Source organism: Bombus fervidus, chromosome 2, assembly GCF_041682495.2.
Source record: "Bombus fervidus isolate BK054 chromosome 2, iyBomFerv1, whole genome shotgun sequence".
Classification (NCBI taxonomy): domain Eukaryota; kingdom Metazoa; phylum Arthropoda; class Insecta; order Hymenoptera; family Apidae; genus Bombus; species Bombus fervidus.
In genome coordinates this window covers 11868716-11887100 of record NC_091518.1, presented here as the reverse complement: position 1 = coordinate 11887100, position 18385 = coordinate 11868716, and the positions used below count along the sequence as shown (strand labels likewise).

At 37.4% G+C, this 18385-nt stretch overlaps 1 protein-coding gene across 5 annotated transcripts in view; it reads left to right on the top strand.

Annotated features, from left to right (window-relative positions):
• The window catches only part of Ddr (discoidin domain-containing receptor 2), a 224286-nt gene extending 217030 nt beyond the window's left edge, over window positions 1-7256 (top strand). For all 5 annotated transcript variants that reach the window (XM_072021834.1, XM_072021835.1, XM_072021832.1 and 2 more), the window contains one exon: window positions 205-7256. In XM_072021834.1, the coding sequence (XP_071877935.1) occupies window positions 205-366 (162 nt within the window). In that variant the 3' untranslated portion in view covers window positions 367-7256. The remainder of the gene's footprint in view (window positions 1-204) is intronic.
• The last annotated feature ends 11129 nt before the right edge of the window (window positions 7257-18385 follow it).

The following is an 18385-nucleotide window of genomic DNA, read 5'->3' as shown; positions in this document are numbered from 1 at the left end:
AAATAATTAAAGAAGTAATGAAAAGTAATCAAAGCAATCATAAGTCAAAGTAAATAATTCAATTATTTAACTTGCAATTATTAATTTTTAACTACTTAATTATCCAGTTGCAATCTAAGTAAATGTGAAATGAGATTAATCTAGATCTCGAAATATCCTTTTGCTTGATAATAGATTCGATTGGACGAACAATATTTTTCGCAGATTATTCTACCATTACCAAAGAATTGTCCCAAGGACATCTACGAGCTGATGCGCGAGTGCTGGCATAGGAACGACGTGGACAGACCGAGCTTCCGGGAAATCCACATGTTCCTCCAGCGGAAAAATCTCGGTTACAAGCACGTCGACTCGAACGACACCTGATACAGAGAACTAGAAGGCTGGAATCTTATCCGGCTTTCTATGATCGGCGAGCTGAACGGAAACTGGTGGAACTGTCCTTCGACGACCAAGATACACCAAGTCAGACCAAGTTAGTACACCAAGGTCAAAATCCATCTAGTTCGAAACAGCGAATCGTCAGGAACAAAGGTAAATGTCTGATCGTGATCATGTGATTCGTGATCAATTCTTTACTTTTTTTTTTTTTTTTATTAATTATTCAAACGAATTTAAAGACTGTACGATTACACATAGTGAAAGCTTGATTCATACTACTTGATTACCTTTAAAATATCGATTCGTTATCAATATGTTTCGTTAGTGATATTTACGGAATGGTCTAACTTTTATTATAAGAAAATCGTTATAATTTAAGAAAAAATATTTGTATATTTTTGTCAATTTTATTTGGTGAAGGAGTATGAGACTATAATTATGCATATAACTACGTAAAGCACAATAAACGAATATACTCACCTGCGTGAAATCATCTGGAGGATGGATCTCCAGCCGCGACATCCGATACGAAATGGAACGTTTCTAGCGCGGGCCAGTGGGCGGAAAGCACGTTCAATAAATCGCACACACGCCGTTCTGAAATTGATACTGTCAGCAAACAAGCTTATGACACCCGCCGCAACGGCACTCATGTCACGTTCAGAATACACGTGGCTTGGACTTTGGAAAATCGCGAAGATACAACAAACGTTTCCACCGTGGCGAATCATTTCCGGAAACTCTTCCACGTGCCTCTTGCCCGTATGTGTTTCTATCTGGCCGAGAAACACGATTTCTACCCTTTCGAACGCTCCCCGTAACCATTTCGTGTCTAGAAGTTACAAAAAGGAATAAAAGGGTCGCTCAAACTCCGAAACGTTGAACAGCGGGTCGTCGATTTTGATAAATCAGCAATAGCTTCTTACTGTCTTCGCCGTAACAATTCTTATCGTATTAAATAACCGAGGTCACAATAATCGAACGATATTCTACCATATCGTGTATCGTATAACATAAATCGAAGACGAATCTCAACAGTATAGACGACACTAGAAAACCTGTTCCTAGTTCGTTAACCGTATTTAAACACGAACCTGGTGGAAGCCAGGGTAAAAATCGACAGAAGAAAAAACACGGTTGGAAACACACGCGATCCTTCTTTCATAAGATTTCATTTAACATCACCGACGAAAGAGGACCCGGGGTTACGCGTGAATTTTTCTAGAGAATTTTTGTGGGTAGCTCCTGGCCTTGGCTAAGCATAAAATTATCGATCGTGTTCGATGACAGACGATACTAAATACACGCAGAGATAATCTAAGTACATATATTAGTCCCTGGTTGGATTCGTCTGAGAGGAGAGAGGCTGAACGATGTAAAGAACGGGGTAAAAGGAATTCCTTGAGCCGCTGGCTTACGTTTAAGTTCCCTGAAACTACTAATAAGCTTAAGATGCGCTTAGCCGAAGTGCATAAATGTTTGACAATACCACTAGAGGTTGCAAGTATAAAGAAACAAAAAAAAGTTCATATATATATATAATATATAAATGAAAATAAATATAGCGTGTAAAGAGATGTTAAAGGGTTTAATCGATAGCGTAAAATTTATTAGAGAGCGTCGTTTTCAAGCAGCTTGCATTCCCCTCGGCGGTCGCGCGGCGTCGTTTCCCGCCATCGTTCGACCTATCGATTCGCGACGCTTGCTCGATGTCCCGAGGACCGAAACTAGCGATACCACGAGTCGAATGTGTCGTCGTTCTACAGACCAGGGAACGTATATGGGGTGAATAAAGGTGTGTATGAGAGAGAGTGAGAGAGAGAGAGAGAGAGAGAGAGAAGCTCGCGTGACCTGAAGTTACGTTTATAGGAAGGAATAGACACGGTCCATTTACCCGGTGGATATACTTTTGCTCGTCTTTTACAGCGAATTTTTGCCCCGTGATCGAAGATACAAAATAGTTTGCGCGAATAATCGTTCATCGATTTTGCGTTTCGTTGCCGATCATGTGACTTCTCGCTTCTTTTTTCTTCCATTCTCTATCGCGTGTTGAATACACGGCATATTCTGTGTCGCGCCTAAGAAAATTAATTTGCGAAGGTCCTTGTAGTGTGTTAGATCGACCTTTGTTGTTGTAGATGTAGATGCTTAATTTATCTTTGAATGGGAATGGAACCAGTCGTGAAAAGATACAAGGAAGGGAAATTATTGTTGTTATGAGTTTTCTTTGCTTTGCTTTTTTTTGTTTAACAAGCAAATATTTTTACGAAGAAAGACGTATTATGAAAATATAAATATTTGTAACGAGCAAATGTTTATCGGGTACGTGAATCGTGTTCAATGCGGAACAATGAGAAATTTATAATTGTTAGAACGAATTCGTAGGACAGAATACATAGCAGACGGTAATAAAGAGAGTAGGATAATAATAAAGAAACGAGGATGAATGGTGGAGAATGATGGCGTACGAGGGACGCTAGATCGCACGATAAATCGACGCGTTGTTCTGAAAATTTATAACGTTACTCAGCTAAAAACAGTCACTCTGGCGGTCTGTAAAATATAAATCGCCGTAGGAAATGTAAGTGATAAATGTGCACGCGACTGAAAGTGGTTCGATAAAGAGACCGTCGATCCAGCACTATTATTTGTTATCTTTCCATATGCAAAAGGAGCGCGATATATACGAAGAATAATACACAATAATTGTTATATTTTACGCTGTGCAGGTTCTTCAAACGTTTATTCAAACAGAAAAGTTACGACAAATATCGATAAATGGTCTTTCTATAAAGCTACACGGTCGTCGCTGCCTGAAATTAAGCGAGAGCGGTTTCATTTTGAATATGAAAAAGTCTATGATATTGTCTATGACACGACGTTGGTACTTTATAATATAATCTAAAATTAAGGTCGACGACACTAAGTAAATACTGCCATTGTATTAGGGGAACCTGTATGCGAAATCTCGTACGAATCCTTTCCCTTCGACACGACGAGAAACGATCGAAATTTGCGTTCAATTCGTTGAAACGTCTGATCGAGAATAGCGTTACGATCTGAAGGAAAATATAATTGAGTAACAATAAAGGGACGAAAAAGCGTGAAGAAATGAAAAGAAGAAGGAAATCGCGATCGATCGTACAGAACACGAGGGAGTCGCGTGGCTAAAAGGAATCGATGTACATATCCACTTTGATGAGCTTAACGAATTATTATCAGTGGGAAATTTTAATTCGACTTTGTGGATCGTCTTCTGTGCGATCGAACGAACGATATAGGCGACACGTGCGCACAGTAAAAACTTCCTACAAATTGAAAGAACAAAAATTATAAGAATTTTTCGCCCGGTCGCACGTATGTTTGGGAAAAATAGAACGAAGAAAAAAAAAAAGGATAGAATTAGAGATCAAGTGAATTTCTACAGTTTCTTCTCTTTTTTTCTTCAATTACCAACGCGGTCATTATCTTCTTCATTTCAGCCCGATCTTCTTTCATCGTTAATTCCTCGTTTATTCGAATTTATTTGAATTTATGACGCTTCCTATTCGATTTGCGTTCAATCAATAGAGCAGAGAAAAACCGAGCTCCTTTCGCGCGATTAATTATCAAAATTGAAATTATCGATTATCCGATAGAGTGAATATTATTAATTAAGGATTGAATATCACGTATCATTGACATATCGCCCGTTTCGACGAGATAACGTTTATTCTGTCCGGGGAACAGGAAGAAATGCATATCAGCTTGAAAATGTTCGAATTCTGAATCGAACGGAAGTAACGTGACACGGTAACGAGAAGAATTTTCATTACTTCATTAATATTTCGAAATCCTACATATCTCTTTGTGATACTATTAGTTTAATCGTTTCTGTTTGTAGGAAGAATTTCTGTCGTATGAAAAAAAAAGGCTGAAAGAGCGAAAGTGTGAGAGAATGATCGAGAGTATAACACAGAGAGAGATACACCTATAAATAAATATAAATATAAATATATATATATATATCGAAAAAATCGTTGAAGATTAAGCGACGAAGAGAATTCATTGAAATAATCGTTTCCATTGTAGTGATATGATATATGGTACGACATAGGAAGGAGATACTTTGTACAGTTTGTAATAACAAAATCTCGGATACGCAAATATGGCACGACCAGTATTCCATTGATAAAAAGAAAAAAAAAAGAAGAAAAGGAGACACCGAAATCGTTCCATTAATTGTTCTCGCGGTGCGTTCTTATATTTCAAAAGCGACGGGGCCGGGACCACGGAACGGTTTTAACGTTTCATCGTCGCTATGTTCGGCTCCTTCGAGCATAAAAAGTGGGACTAGACCATTCGCGTGCCAGCCTCGGCCATATAGTTTATCGCCTCCGTTTTTATTTCAACCGAGACATAACGCGGCGCGCGGTAAAAATTATTAGTGCGCTCTGGGAGTGTACTATTTTGCTGTACTATTTTATTATGAAGTTCATTTCGTTTGCTGCTGCATCATGGAAGATCCAGGATTCATTCGAATACCCGTAACAATATCGCGAAAAATTTGGAATTTTCGTAGACACTGAAAGAAATAAACCTTGGGCCAAGAACTCGAAATTAATGTCTGTTCCATAAAATCTAAAAAATTTAAAATATGCATACAATTTAATATAAGTTATATTAATAAACTCATAACTATATTTATACTTTAGAGAGCTCTGTCCTCATGAAATCTGTGGCGATAAAGAAAATAATCATTTGGATTAAAAATTTACATTATAAATTCATCAAAATATTCCGTGTTGGATATAGTTGAAAAAATGGGAAATGAATTTTCATCTAACTTTTTGTTTTACGATGAAAGTCCATTTGTCTGAACGATTCGTGTAATGAAAATTCAATGGTTTTCCTCACTACCTACGATGTCTCGTTTAGATAATAAAGCTTGCTGAGCAGGAGTTCAATTAATTAGACGCTACCTGAAATTCCCGAGAAGTGGAATTTACACAAGTAGAGTCCAATTTTATGATGAAAAACAAATGAAAAATTTTTATTTTTCGTGCAAGATCCTCGTACGTTTCCCAATAGAAACGGTTACACTCACTGTTCGAAATCAGGCCCCGTCTCTCCTTTGCAAACGAGCTTTGTTTTTCGCGCGTATTTACGCAATAGAAGCGCTCGGTTTTCGTTGTTGGTCCGCGAGTCGCAAACAAAAGTCGGAACACGGAAGTGCCGCGTACACGGGAATTCCACGTTTGCCGATAGAATTTAATATCCGCTACCTTCGTTATGAAACACGATCGCGCTTTTTCTCCCTTTCTATCGGCCGCGCGTGAATTTTCGTTTTTCCAATTCTGATAGAGACGCAACATCGAATCGATATCTCCTCAACGTGTCTCATAACGAATTTTGATAAATAGCGAGAAACCTTGTACAAAAATATTTTTTTTTTTTCTTTTCCTTCTCTGTTCCTTCAAGATTCAGAGAGGTGGACTTTGCGTGTGAAACAGTTTGGTGAGTTTCATCTTCTTAACACGATATGCGTGTTGGTGAAATACATGTATTTCGTTTTATGTATTAGGTTGTTTGGAAAGTTCTGCAGTCAGATTTTACTACTGCATTTAAGACCTCGTTTGTGGCTTTTTACTAATTTATCATGGCTAAATAAATACGAAAGTATTTGCCCCATTATATTTATTGGATCATTTACCTAGTGATTAATTAGGTCCAAGTATATCAAATTTTGCATCATATAATAGTACCTTTATATGATTATAACAATTTGATACTATGAAAAACCTGATTAAAAAACGCTCAATGCGGGAAAATAAGGGTACACGCAAATATCTTTTGTGGCTACTATATATATATATATTATAATATATATTTATTTATTTTTCAAAATACGTATTAAATATTATTGGAGAAATTAGTTGCAATTGGAAATTTGATGCCTGAGTTATGTTATAACAAAGTGCATCTCAGTCGATGCGTTTCGTACGAGTGTCAGATACGAAAATTCGTAGTGGAGATCTCACAAGGTTTTTTGGATCGATCGATCGATCTTCGTAAAACTTTGTGATGGAAAAGATGTCGAATATTCACGATCAGCCTATAGAAACACTGAAAGAATATTTTAATAATGATAATGAAATATTCAACAGCGACGGAATAAATTGCCAAACATTTAGATGACTATCGTAAATGATAATGAATATTATTAATATTCAAGAATAATTAATGGAAATTTCAATTAGAACAATCGACTTCCATCCTATTAAAATAATAATAATGATAATAATTAAACATAGTAGAACTTTCCGACCAACTTAATATATACAAATCGAAAGCAATTACAACTGACTGACAAATAGCAACAATTGGAAGTAATTGAAAAATATTTGCCGCAACAGAATAGTTAGCTGTCAGACAAATAAAATGGCACGTAATAAAATGTCTGTATGGCAAGGTAGTTAATCGTACATTTTTCCATTTGGAAATGCTGGTTAAAAATTTCAGGAAAAAACGGTGTAATTCCTCCGGTTTATCGCTATCGATCGAAATTCAGCAACGAAGGCGGAGAAATGGTAGCGCGTCTCGTTTAGACAAATAAACGTCACGAAATTCGTGGATTCGCGGAACACGAGCACGTCTACCAATCTCCACGTGCAAATATAAACGGGTGAATGGGTTGCAAATAAGCGTTGGCTGCTCACGGCCGTACGTTGTAGGGCCAGTTATCTATCGTTTATCAGTGGGCGTATTGACTATTGTGCGTGGTTTAACACTCGAAATCCCTTCCACTTTTCCCTGTATAAATGTCACACACGTGTATTTAATACGTTTGTACATAGCGATTCGTTTTCAATAAATACTCAGCGCTTTGACTTTTATCCTTTCCCTGGTTGTTGCTTTTGCTCCTCAAACCGAATGCTAACCTTTTCAAATAAACGTTTTTCCACGTTTTATCGACGAAAAATTTCAAGAAACGGCAATGAACATCGTTTTTCGCGATTAATTCCGGTTCACCTTTCCCTATTCAAAAGTACGGTGCAACTCTTCATCAGGTTACGTAACAGGAATTCCCTCGCAGCGACCAAAGTTTCTCGGAAGAATCGCTCGAAAGGAACATCGCGGTCGCCGCTGGCTGGAAGGTAAGTTGTTATTGAATTCTGCTTAGTTTCTTCAATGTAAGCTTTTTCTCCTAGTCACTTTTTTTCACGTTCTCGATGCAGACAGCGCGCTTTTATAACGTTTCCAGTCTCTGGTGTATCGTTGATCCTTGGATCCCTCTCACGTGTTGCGGTAACGTTACTGTACGAAATAGTCTCGTTTCCAACTTCTTCTCGACCGCGAATAATTTATTTTCGACGAGCGAAGAACGATCGGTTAAAAGCCCTGCCAAGTGTACTCGTGTAATTTTCGATCACGATTTCCGACCATTTTTACGCGGCTGACAACTGTCAATCGGTATCGGCTGAGCGAAACAAAATTCACCGCTGGAATCGAGGAAGATTGATTTAATTGGAAACGCGCTCGTGCAAATAGAGATCAAGTAATCCGAAATCCGCTTACAATCGAATCAAATATGAAATGCGTGATCGACGTAAGTGTTGTTATTATATAAAACGATCGCAAATCCGATTAGCACTAATAATAAATACCGTTTAAGGACTCGATTAATGCTACTTCTATCTCTTTATTTACAGACAACTCTCGAGTACTCGCATCAACGATATTCGCATTACAGGAAAATTTCAACAGTATCAATATTTACTGGACGCGGTATTGTTGCAGTATCGTAGCGCTGATATTGTGCATTTAGGCAGTTTTATGTTTCTAATAACAGAGTTGCACGTTCATTAAGAATGTATCGTCGAGAGTAATATAAACTTGCCGAATCGCATGGTATTATCGCAATGAGATAGCAATGTTTCTATAAACGTAGACGAGAAATGTGATGTTGGTGGAACTGCGCGATTCGACAGGCCGATATTTTTAGAAATACAGCGTTGTTTACTATTCCGCTATAAAAAATATACATAACCGAATGCACATAAATAACGTAGCATCATTGCTCGTCCGAATCAAATCTTATTATCAAGCTGCGAATTTTTATGCACATACGAGAAATTCAAAGGTGTAAAAATGCATAGAATGCACATAGTATGTAAAAATATATAAAATATCGAAAGTACGATACTCTTTGTAATATTCAGTAGATTACGATATAAATATGCAAATATTTTATAATATATTTATTGTAATACAAATTTATATAAATATCCGCGATCTACTTATTGGAAATATAAAATTACCTAATTCATAGGTCGAAAACCATATATTGAACGTAAAAAAAATTTACTACGTTCGATTCAGCTTGATCCACTTCGCGGATCGATCCGATATACATACATAAATCATCGGGTTTTGTCGTGCTCGCGCTGACAGCGGCCACGTTTTGCAAGGCGGTTAATGGAAATGAAATCGCCCGACGATTTCCATCGGCGACAAACGTCGAGTCACGTTCCCTCGAACCGTCGTGGCTTGTTTCTCGATGCGTGTACAGCACGAACACCGCGACATATTCCTTCGAACGGTCGTTATCGACGCGCTATCACGATGGATTTGCACGATGTGTCCGGATATCTGATAGAGTCACGGGAGACTCGAGAGTGAACAAGAAGGATAGAGAGCCTAGGGACAGATCCGAGCGGAAAGGAGAGGGAAATAGAGGAGGGACGGAAGAAAAGGGAGCTGTATCGCGTGTCCCTCGTGACCCTGCCGCAAGGGAAAGCCAGAGGGCGAGATCCGGAGGAGGGTTAGAGTCACGAGCGCGACGTTAATCCTATGTGAAACACTCTCGTCTTTACTGCCTCTCGAATTTTCCACGGGATTACCCGTAACAGCCGGTTATCTTTATTTTGCACGTACTTTCGGTACGTTGCCAGGATATCTCTCGCGTTTGATGTGTATATTTGTCTGTGGAATGTTTCCTCGGTAACGTTACAGGATATTTTATTTTTCTTCGGCGGTGAAAAAGGCGATACTGGAATAGTTTATAAAGTACGTATGAAAATATTGGAGCAGTTTGTTTAAAGATCTTTACGCGAGAGAGGGAAATTAATAGAGTAGAAAGGAATTAATATTGTTAACGGTATTTATAAAATATATTCGGAGGGGATTTTATATTACAACGATGAAATGTAAGGGCATTTTGGAAATGTTATTTTTAACAGATAATTCTACGTTTTATTATACGAAAGACTGTGTCAACGCATTCGCGAATTCGTTATGAAGAAAGTCAGAGGGTTAAATGTGACGAGGGTTGGATATGGGTATAACACGTTAATCCTTCGCGGCAGGTTACACGATATCCTACATAATCCTTCTATCGAAAGGAATTAGTTTTCTAGAATATGTAGTCGTTTCAGAGCGAAATAGGATGTTTAGTTTTTTCTCCAAACGTCAACGTAATAACGCACAAATACGCGTATCAGAAATTTGATAAAAAATCCGAAAAATCCAAAATGAAGCGAGAATAATTGTAACGCGGATATATATTTTAATACGATTCGGAATGTTTCGAACCATGTATTGCTGAAGTTCGATAACTGCAGACATTACAACGATATTGGATTACGAATAAATTTTCACGTTACCGTTCGTGTTACAGAAAAAGGATTTAATTTATTTAACGTGTTTCTATTTCAATACGTTACTGCCGCGGATACTACCGATAACGATTTGTATAATTATCGGTAAATTCTATACAGTAATTAATTCCCAAATATGAAATTTATAATTGATGTAATAGAATCACGGATACATTCCACCGAGCTTAAATGATTAACCCAATTAATATTAATTAGGACTGAATACCGTTCTAATGTTTTCCTGTTTTATCACAAGGGAACATGCTACTGGTGCATATGTTCGTACAAATATTCAACATAGCCGAACTGTTTGTCAGGGTCTCGAATTACCGATGCAAACATGCCCGAACCGATGTCAAAGAAAACAGATTACACGTTACCAATTTGCGTAACGTTTCGTTTCAAGTATATGTTTGTAGTTTTTATTTTTTTATCGATACGCCGAGTGATAACGATATCGTATCGGAAGAACGCGAAAGTTTGATTGGATCGATTGATACTCCTGGTTTTTTAAAATAAATATCCCCGATCGTAATAGAATATCAAGAATACGAGAATGCACGATTGCGAGCAGTAGTAACGCGAAACGGATGCGCAAATTAAAATACGACCGGTCCCCAGCTTTTTCTGTTAGCATTCAGCCTTGCGTGGAATATCGCGTTAATTCATGTCGCAACACGCGGGAAATATTGTACCTGTCTACCAGGATCAAGATATAAGTTACGTCGATCCATGTTGCAGGACGTTTGTCGGTGTTGGGGTACAGACAAGTTCCATTTATGAAATGTTGAATACGATAGTGGTAATATAGAGTGTTGGATTGTAGGTAGGTTTTTCAGTCGCGTAGATGTTACACTAAATAATAATTATTATATTTAACGGTAAAATAAAAATAACAAATTATACAACAAATCTCAATTGGTGCACCGATATTCCGCCAAATTCTCATTCTACGCTTTTATTCTTTCTCTTTCTAAAGATTCAGACAATCGTTTGAGACTTTGGATTTCAAGTCAGATTAATCTCATTATCATTAATCTCATCGCGAGTTCTTATAAGTACCTCGAACTGGAATCTTTTTTATTTTACCAAATATTTCTATTAGCTTGCTGAAAATAAAATTAACAATAAGCAGTAACAAAAACGAATAATATTTGTGAAGATGGATCATCCTGTCTGATATCTTTTATCTTAAATATCAGCATTTTCTTATCAAAAAGAATACCAGACCCCATAGCATAGACTAGAAACTGACTATCCATTTCAATATGAACGAATGTAAAGTATGGCCATATTTCACCAGGTGATCGATATTAATCTCAACCCAATGTACCTGTTAACTTACCATCGGGGACGTCGAACTCTAGGACGCAGCCTTGTGACAGTGATCGAGCCCTGCTCGCCCCGAGTCTCGCAAAATTCTCTTCCACCCTGATTGAATATTATTTATCGTTCAGACGTCTGGCTGTCCGATGATTAAGCCGATGTCAGAGACATTGGCTAGCCAGTCTCGTCATCTCTTTCTCTTTTCGATAAAATCGATAATTCAGTATACGTTTTTCTTTTGTCGTTATCCTCTTCTAAGGTGCGTTTAAACGTAGCGAAAGAATGCTTGTTCCTCTCTTCCCCTCTCTCTCTTTTTAGCAAAATCTCTTTGGTAAAATTAAAGTATAAACGAGCATTCTTCCACTGTTTGGCAATTGTTCGGCAAATGAGTGTAATAATTTAATGTAACGCGAAAATAATTCACAATGCAAAGGCAACTGTAATAAGATTTAAGAAGACTATAAAGTCTCTAAGACAACTCTTGCAACACTAAGACGACTTTAACAACTTTAAGAAGACTCTCGAAACACTGAACTGTATTCAGAGACTAGTTCTCACATAAACCTTTCTCATTCGCTATACACACGTTACTTTGAACTTTTTATCGAATAGGCTTTTTAAGCACGTGTCCCTTTACTCGTTCGTGTTTGGATATGATGATCGTCAAATGTTTTCCCTTATTCACTTTTACCTGGCGTATTTTTTAAACCTACTTGAGAAAATAGCGTACATGTTCTTACTGTTTAATCGACCATTCGCGGAGAGACGCGATCGCCAGAAAGCACGTCAACGGGAGTCGTAAATTCCCGTTACGATTAGATAATCGACGCCACAAACTGATCGATCCCCTTATTTCTGTTACGATAATAGGGATGGTTCAATTGACTATACACTGAATTAACACGTATAAATTAATGTTTCTTCCAACAACTTTGTAAAAAAGATAGTTACACCGATGCGTAGGTACAAGTTAAGTAAGTGATTGATTTAAGGGTAGAGACCCGTTAAAGATACGTGTTAACTATTCTAATAATGAAAAATAAGTGAAATTTAGTGACGATGCTGTGTCGGAGGAAAGCTAGTGATGGGTATGTCTAGCACACGGGACCGTCGGATTTGTTGATGATAATTTTGGTTAGGAAAGTGAGGGCAGACATTGTTTCTGATTGGATAATAAGAAGGTTGGTGGACTAGGAAGGGTCTTAGCCGCCCTCGATAGAAAGTTGCTAGTGGGAAGCATCGTACGTGAGAAAAACTAACTTTCCCGTGTCTTCTCGTAGTAAACAAACTTTAGAAAACGACCAAGTAAAAAGATCTTTGTTCGGTCTGAAGGACTTTAGCTAGAAAATTCCTGAGATTTATGGTCGGTCCTTAAGACTATTGAGGGTACGCAATAAGGATGTGTAGACGTCTGGATGCCATCTTCCCCGCGGTGAATGGCCTGGTTTAGGTAGAGAGTCGGCCGACGTAACACTTACAGTAGCACAAATTCTGCAATTTGAATGTAAAGCTTACAACTAACGTAGAAATATTTAAATGCTATGAAAAGAATAAATCTCTTATGATAAGAGATAGTTCGACCAGTTACGTATGCATAGAATTTCAACATTCTCGAGGTAAGTGTTCTTCACAGTACTCTTACTGAAATACGTCTTTACCTGCATCATTACGTGATTAGATTTCCTAATCCCTGTTTTTTATATATAATGTCACATCTGTGCTTTCTCTTACATACCTTTTCAATAGTTAAGCAACCTATAAATTCGTCAACGCTAGACATTTAGCAGCAAAGAAACAAATAAACTGTTTATTCCCTTAGCACGTGTATATTACAAAATCAAAATAGCATCAAGATCGCACATTTCGTTCGATAATTCTTTGTAATATATCGTTGTCGCTGTACATTCATTTAGATTATGTATCTAATAGAATTTGAAAATTATAATTATGTCATACGTATTATACGCGTTAAGAAGTCCTTCCTGCAGCGTTTCATTCGCGTTTAATCTAATTGTTTGCTATAGCGTAGTTTAAAGTGTTACCGATAGGGAGTCGGAGAAGCCTGGAATTCGTGCGTTTATAAATTACACGAACGAATAGCTGTGATGGCGGCTGGCCACGTAAATTTGCGTATCCCCCATCGTAGTAATTTTGTCTTCGCCGAATATACGACGCATATTTCGACGTGAAACCGGTATATCCGTAACTGAATTAATCCTTTTAATATGAAAGTAACAACGCTCGGTTCTGCTGCTCGCACCTGGTGCTTTGTACCAACGGAGGAGAGAGCGTCGAGAAAGATAGCAAACAAAAGCAAAAGGAAGAAATAATATATTGCTCGTGGCTTATGTCGCGTTTTAAAATAGTCCAAGATAATATCGGAGAAATCGGCGGATTAATGAAAAATTATGACAATAGGCAATGAATTCTCATTTATCGAATGTAAATAAAAATATCTGAAGGAAAAATTTACCTGACCGTGTACCGAGAAATAATAATAATAAAAGGTAAAAAAAAGGGGGAAGAGAAAAAAGAAGTAAAAAATTAGTTAGCTGAGCTGCGTGGAAAAAAAGAGTTGTTATCGATTGAACTGACGGAACGCTCACGGTCTAAATAATAATCGAGAGCGCGGCCGTAATGGCTCTTCTGTTGTTCATCAAACAGAAGAAACTAATCAATCAATAGTCAATTTACGGATAGACCTGGGCACTCACGTGATTAACCAGCGCGTATTGTTACGTTTCCGTGGTGCACGCAAATTGTTTATACGGGTTGAAGGTTAATGGACGGTTCGGTCGATCGATGAGACGCGATACTTTTATTTCAAACAAATCTAAACGATTGTTTTTCGCCACCCTCCTCAAGGGAACGGAAATTTCAGCATGGGGAAACAAGTTAATCCCGAACGATTCCGCGCATGATCGGCTATCGTGGAAATACATCGGCGGAACAGGAAAAGATATACACGAAACGGGAAATGATCTTTGTAGATCTTGCAGCAGCATTGAAATCGGAAGGAACACGCTTTTCACTTTTGTCGATTGACAAAACATAAAAACACATGTGTGGTCACGTATGGATTTCTATGACGATAAAAATAATTGTGTTTGGATAGGAAATGATCGAGGTATTTACATATTTCAGGTATATGGAGAGGCTTCTTTAAAAAAGTCTTAAAATATTCAGAAGATATTATAAGTAAAAGGATAATAGAAAATTTATTGAAAAAGAGAAGAAATTAGAGATGGTGTGTTAACCTTGACGATTAAAGTTAATTAGACAATGATGCTACGAATCTAAAGATTACAATTTAGTATCTTGACATTCGAACTTCCTCCTAACTTCTTCTGCAAGTCTTTTCATCCTTTCTTACTACATGGAAAGTGAGATACGTCTTGATACCAATAGGGAGCAGCACTGACGAAGATATTGGAGAACTTCCGTCAATTTAGAAACTTGTAATATAAAAGTAGTTTGTGAGCAAGGATGCTAATCATTAGTTTATCGTAGGAAGCAAGCAACGCAATTTTCACGATAGAAAACTTGTATACCTTTTCTCAGTATATAGATCGTCTATTTTGATCGCTGCAACACTTTCTAGATGCAAAACACTTGAACAAGGGATTCCAATAAAGATAGGAAAGATTTTTATAAAAAGATAGATTCACGAATTACCAAAGATATGGAAGTTACTATAGGATCATCGTGCAGAATAACGGGACCATCTAATTATAAATTAAACGACAAAGTAAACGTATTAAAAAATTTAGGGATGAAAAACGGCAGAAGTTTCCTACAGTTCAATTCACTTTTATACCTACCGCAAGTAAAAAAAGTAAATTTTCTACAAAAAACGAAACGATCTTGTCTTCTCTAAATAAAGAAAATAAGGAATTAAGAAAGCAGACATCGTTTCTTCCTTCTTTATCACGAACGTTCTTCGACGTTCCCGTTAGAAGATGGCATAGTCCGTGTCGTCGAGTATAATTGAGTCCTACGAATCCGCCTTAACCGTAACGCCTTGCCGTACGGAAAGAAGCACGAACAGAATTATTGGATGTTTGCTCGTCGAGGAAGTAGCTTAACGGCGGTGGACGTGAGCGGACTTCCGACTGCGTTTGAAATAAACGAAAGACGCGGTCTGTTCTCTTGTTCTTCGTGAGGCGGTTCTTGGCCGGCTATATTTCTCGTAATTTAAAGGACCGCGGAATTGTCGCTAAAATGATCACCAGCTCGAATGGAAGGATATTCTTTTTGTGTTTTTAAGTTTCAGCCAACCTCTTATCCTTAGTATTTTAATTGGCAAGATACGACACTAATATATTTGAAGCGTACTTTGAGTTCAAATAAAATTCCAATACATAAAAGATAAATAAAATGTATTAACAAATTACGATTGATTAATTACAATTGATTAATAACTGTACATTATTCATTAACGTCTGGCGATATGAATTATACACTTTTATTATACACAATTTAGATATTGATCGTCTATAACACAGTGTAAAATATATAAAATACGGTATAAATAAAATAAGAGGTATCAGGCAATTCCTTTCGGACCATTTTGAAACGACGCCGGTTCCGCAGCCGTGAATTCGTTTCGTTAATTAAAAATCCAGAGCTCGTAACGAAGAGATCGCTAATGGATTGCAAAAAGGAACGAAGGAGAGATCCGTGAAAAATTCATGGTGTCTCATCGAACGCAACGATTTCCCACATTTCCGTCGATTGCAATTAAAAGCATAATCAACGGATAAATATTACACGCCCCGTTCCGATTCTGCCACTGGATCCAAGTTGAAAAGAGAGAGTCCCGCTATTTTTGAGTCTTCCTTCGCGGCTGAGTTATTTTTCACCGTTTCGCCCATTATTCACGAGCATTCAATTAAATTAATCGATCGGACGGTTCGCGTTGGCTGTTTGGTTTTTTTTTTTTCACGGCGACAAAGCCGCAGACTGGATTTTTCATTTTCATTTCGACGATGCCCTTCCGGCTTCGTCTCGCCGTCTGCACGTTCCGCAACCATATCTCGTGTTATTGATCGTGTCCAGGCATGAATTCCGGAAGTTGGCCGGACCAGATGCAAGAAATTCATGCGCTGAAACCCTTTTGAGATGCATCGAGGACGCCTCGTCTGTCTTTGCGTTTCCGTTCAACTTCACCGACTTGCTTTAGCAACTAGTGGAATCGTCCCGCGCTAGTCAGCCGGCCCCGTCTACCCAGCCACCGACCATTCGAACATCTGTGCGAACGCAGTAAACCGGGTGTTCCTTCATATTAACTTCGTTGTTATGTATTACGTTAAGGATGAATGGATACTCTGCAAGAGCCTTGTTGTTTCTTGAATTCAATTCGGTGTCTACTACAAAATTATTGAAGGGAAAGATGCGGTATCGCTTTCAATTCACGGATGAAATCGCTTCTACGTGTCTTGAAATTGGTTCTATGTGTATGAATATTACTAACTTTTCTGCCTTTTATACGCGCGTTTTACCATTTTTAGTAATAGCTATTCATTCTAGGATAGGAAACGAATATGAAATGAGATACTTTCTTTAAAGAAAACTTGAGTTAAACGTACTTTCTTCGGAACATCATATATTTAATCAAAGTAACTTGAGCACGACTCGATACATTTTGCCAACAACGAAGGGAAAACAACAGTTTCTATACTCCAATGTGATAAAAATAATAGATAAAAATCTATTCGTTGTTCCTGTTACGTGTAATCCCGTTTTATAAAATTCTGGCGGTTTTTCGTACAGTTTATCTTTGAAACCGTTTTACCTTTTATCATTTGATAAATTGTGTAATAGAATGTGTAATAGAATCCCAACAAACATTTTAAAACGGTATTAACGAATTAAATACGATTAGCTTGGAAATAAAACAACTTCGAACGCTTCTACAATCCTTCGCATTATCTTTCCTAATATTAATATTTATATAATATTTATAATTAAAAATATTAATGAAATTATAAATATTAATGTTTAAAAATCATCTCACGTGTCGAAACGAAGCAATTTTGTCTTACTGAATGATTAAAGAAAAACGTAACATCGAATCTTTATACGGCACATGAATTTCGAAAAAAAATAAGCGTCGTCAAAATCGCGGGAGCAAGATTCAAAGACTAATAGAGGAAGACGAAGACTCCGTCCGTTATTCTCGGTGAATCGAAGAAAATATTCCCCGCACGATGCAATATTTGCTTGGCGGTGAAGCCCGCGGCGAGGTTGCCGCTCGAATGATGGATGCGTCGGAGATTACGTTCTAAGAACGCAACGTTCTTTACGTTGTCAGCAGCGTTGGGAATAATTGAAAGCGGGGAATGTTGTTGTTGAGCCTGATGAAACCTGATACACTGGAAATAGATTACACAGAGAAGAAACGACAGGAGATCATTTTCAGTTGGATTTTAGCCGTTTGAGTCCCAAGCAGCGTGATCACGCTGTTTAGATTTTGTGTAGAAAAGTACACCAGTACGTTTGAACGTTACGAACGACCGACGGTATTTTGTACTTCATTATTATCTTCTCGATAATTTTTATTGAACGAAACTTGAAATATTTATAAACCAATAGTACGCATATATAATAATATAGATGTATTTCATAAAGTAACAAATATGACGAATGCTATTGAGCCGCTTGCTTCTCTTCGCAATCGATTAAGACAAGTGCTATCGCGCTGTTCGGGATTTTCCGACCCTGTTTTTACAATGACCCCTGGGACTCAAACGGTTAGATAAGAGTAATGGATAACGAATAAAATATTTTGAAAAATATCGCGAAGAATTTTTAAGAAATCAACGTCGAGCTGTTCAGAAGATACATTTAAAAGCAGGAGGAAGTGCTGACGTTATAATAAATAATGTTTTAAAATTTATGTCGAAACTCGTGTAAAATTTGTTCATTAAAAATTTCATAGCTTGTAGAATTTCATTAATAATGATGATTCTGCTGTGTATAGTAGGTAATAAAATTTAGAAATTTTCAGAAAATGCAGTTGACTAATTTGACTTCTTAAA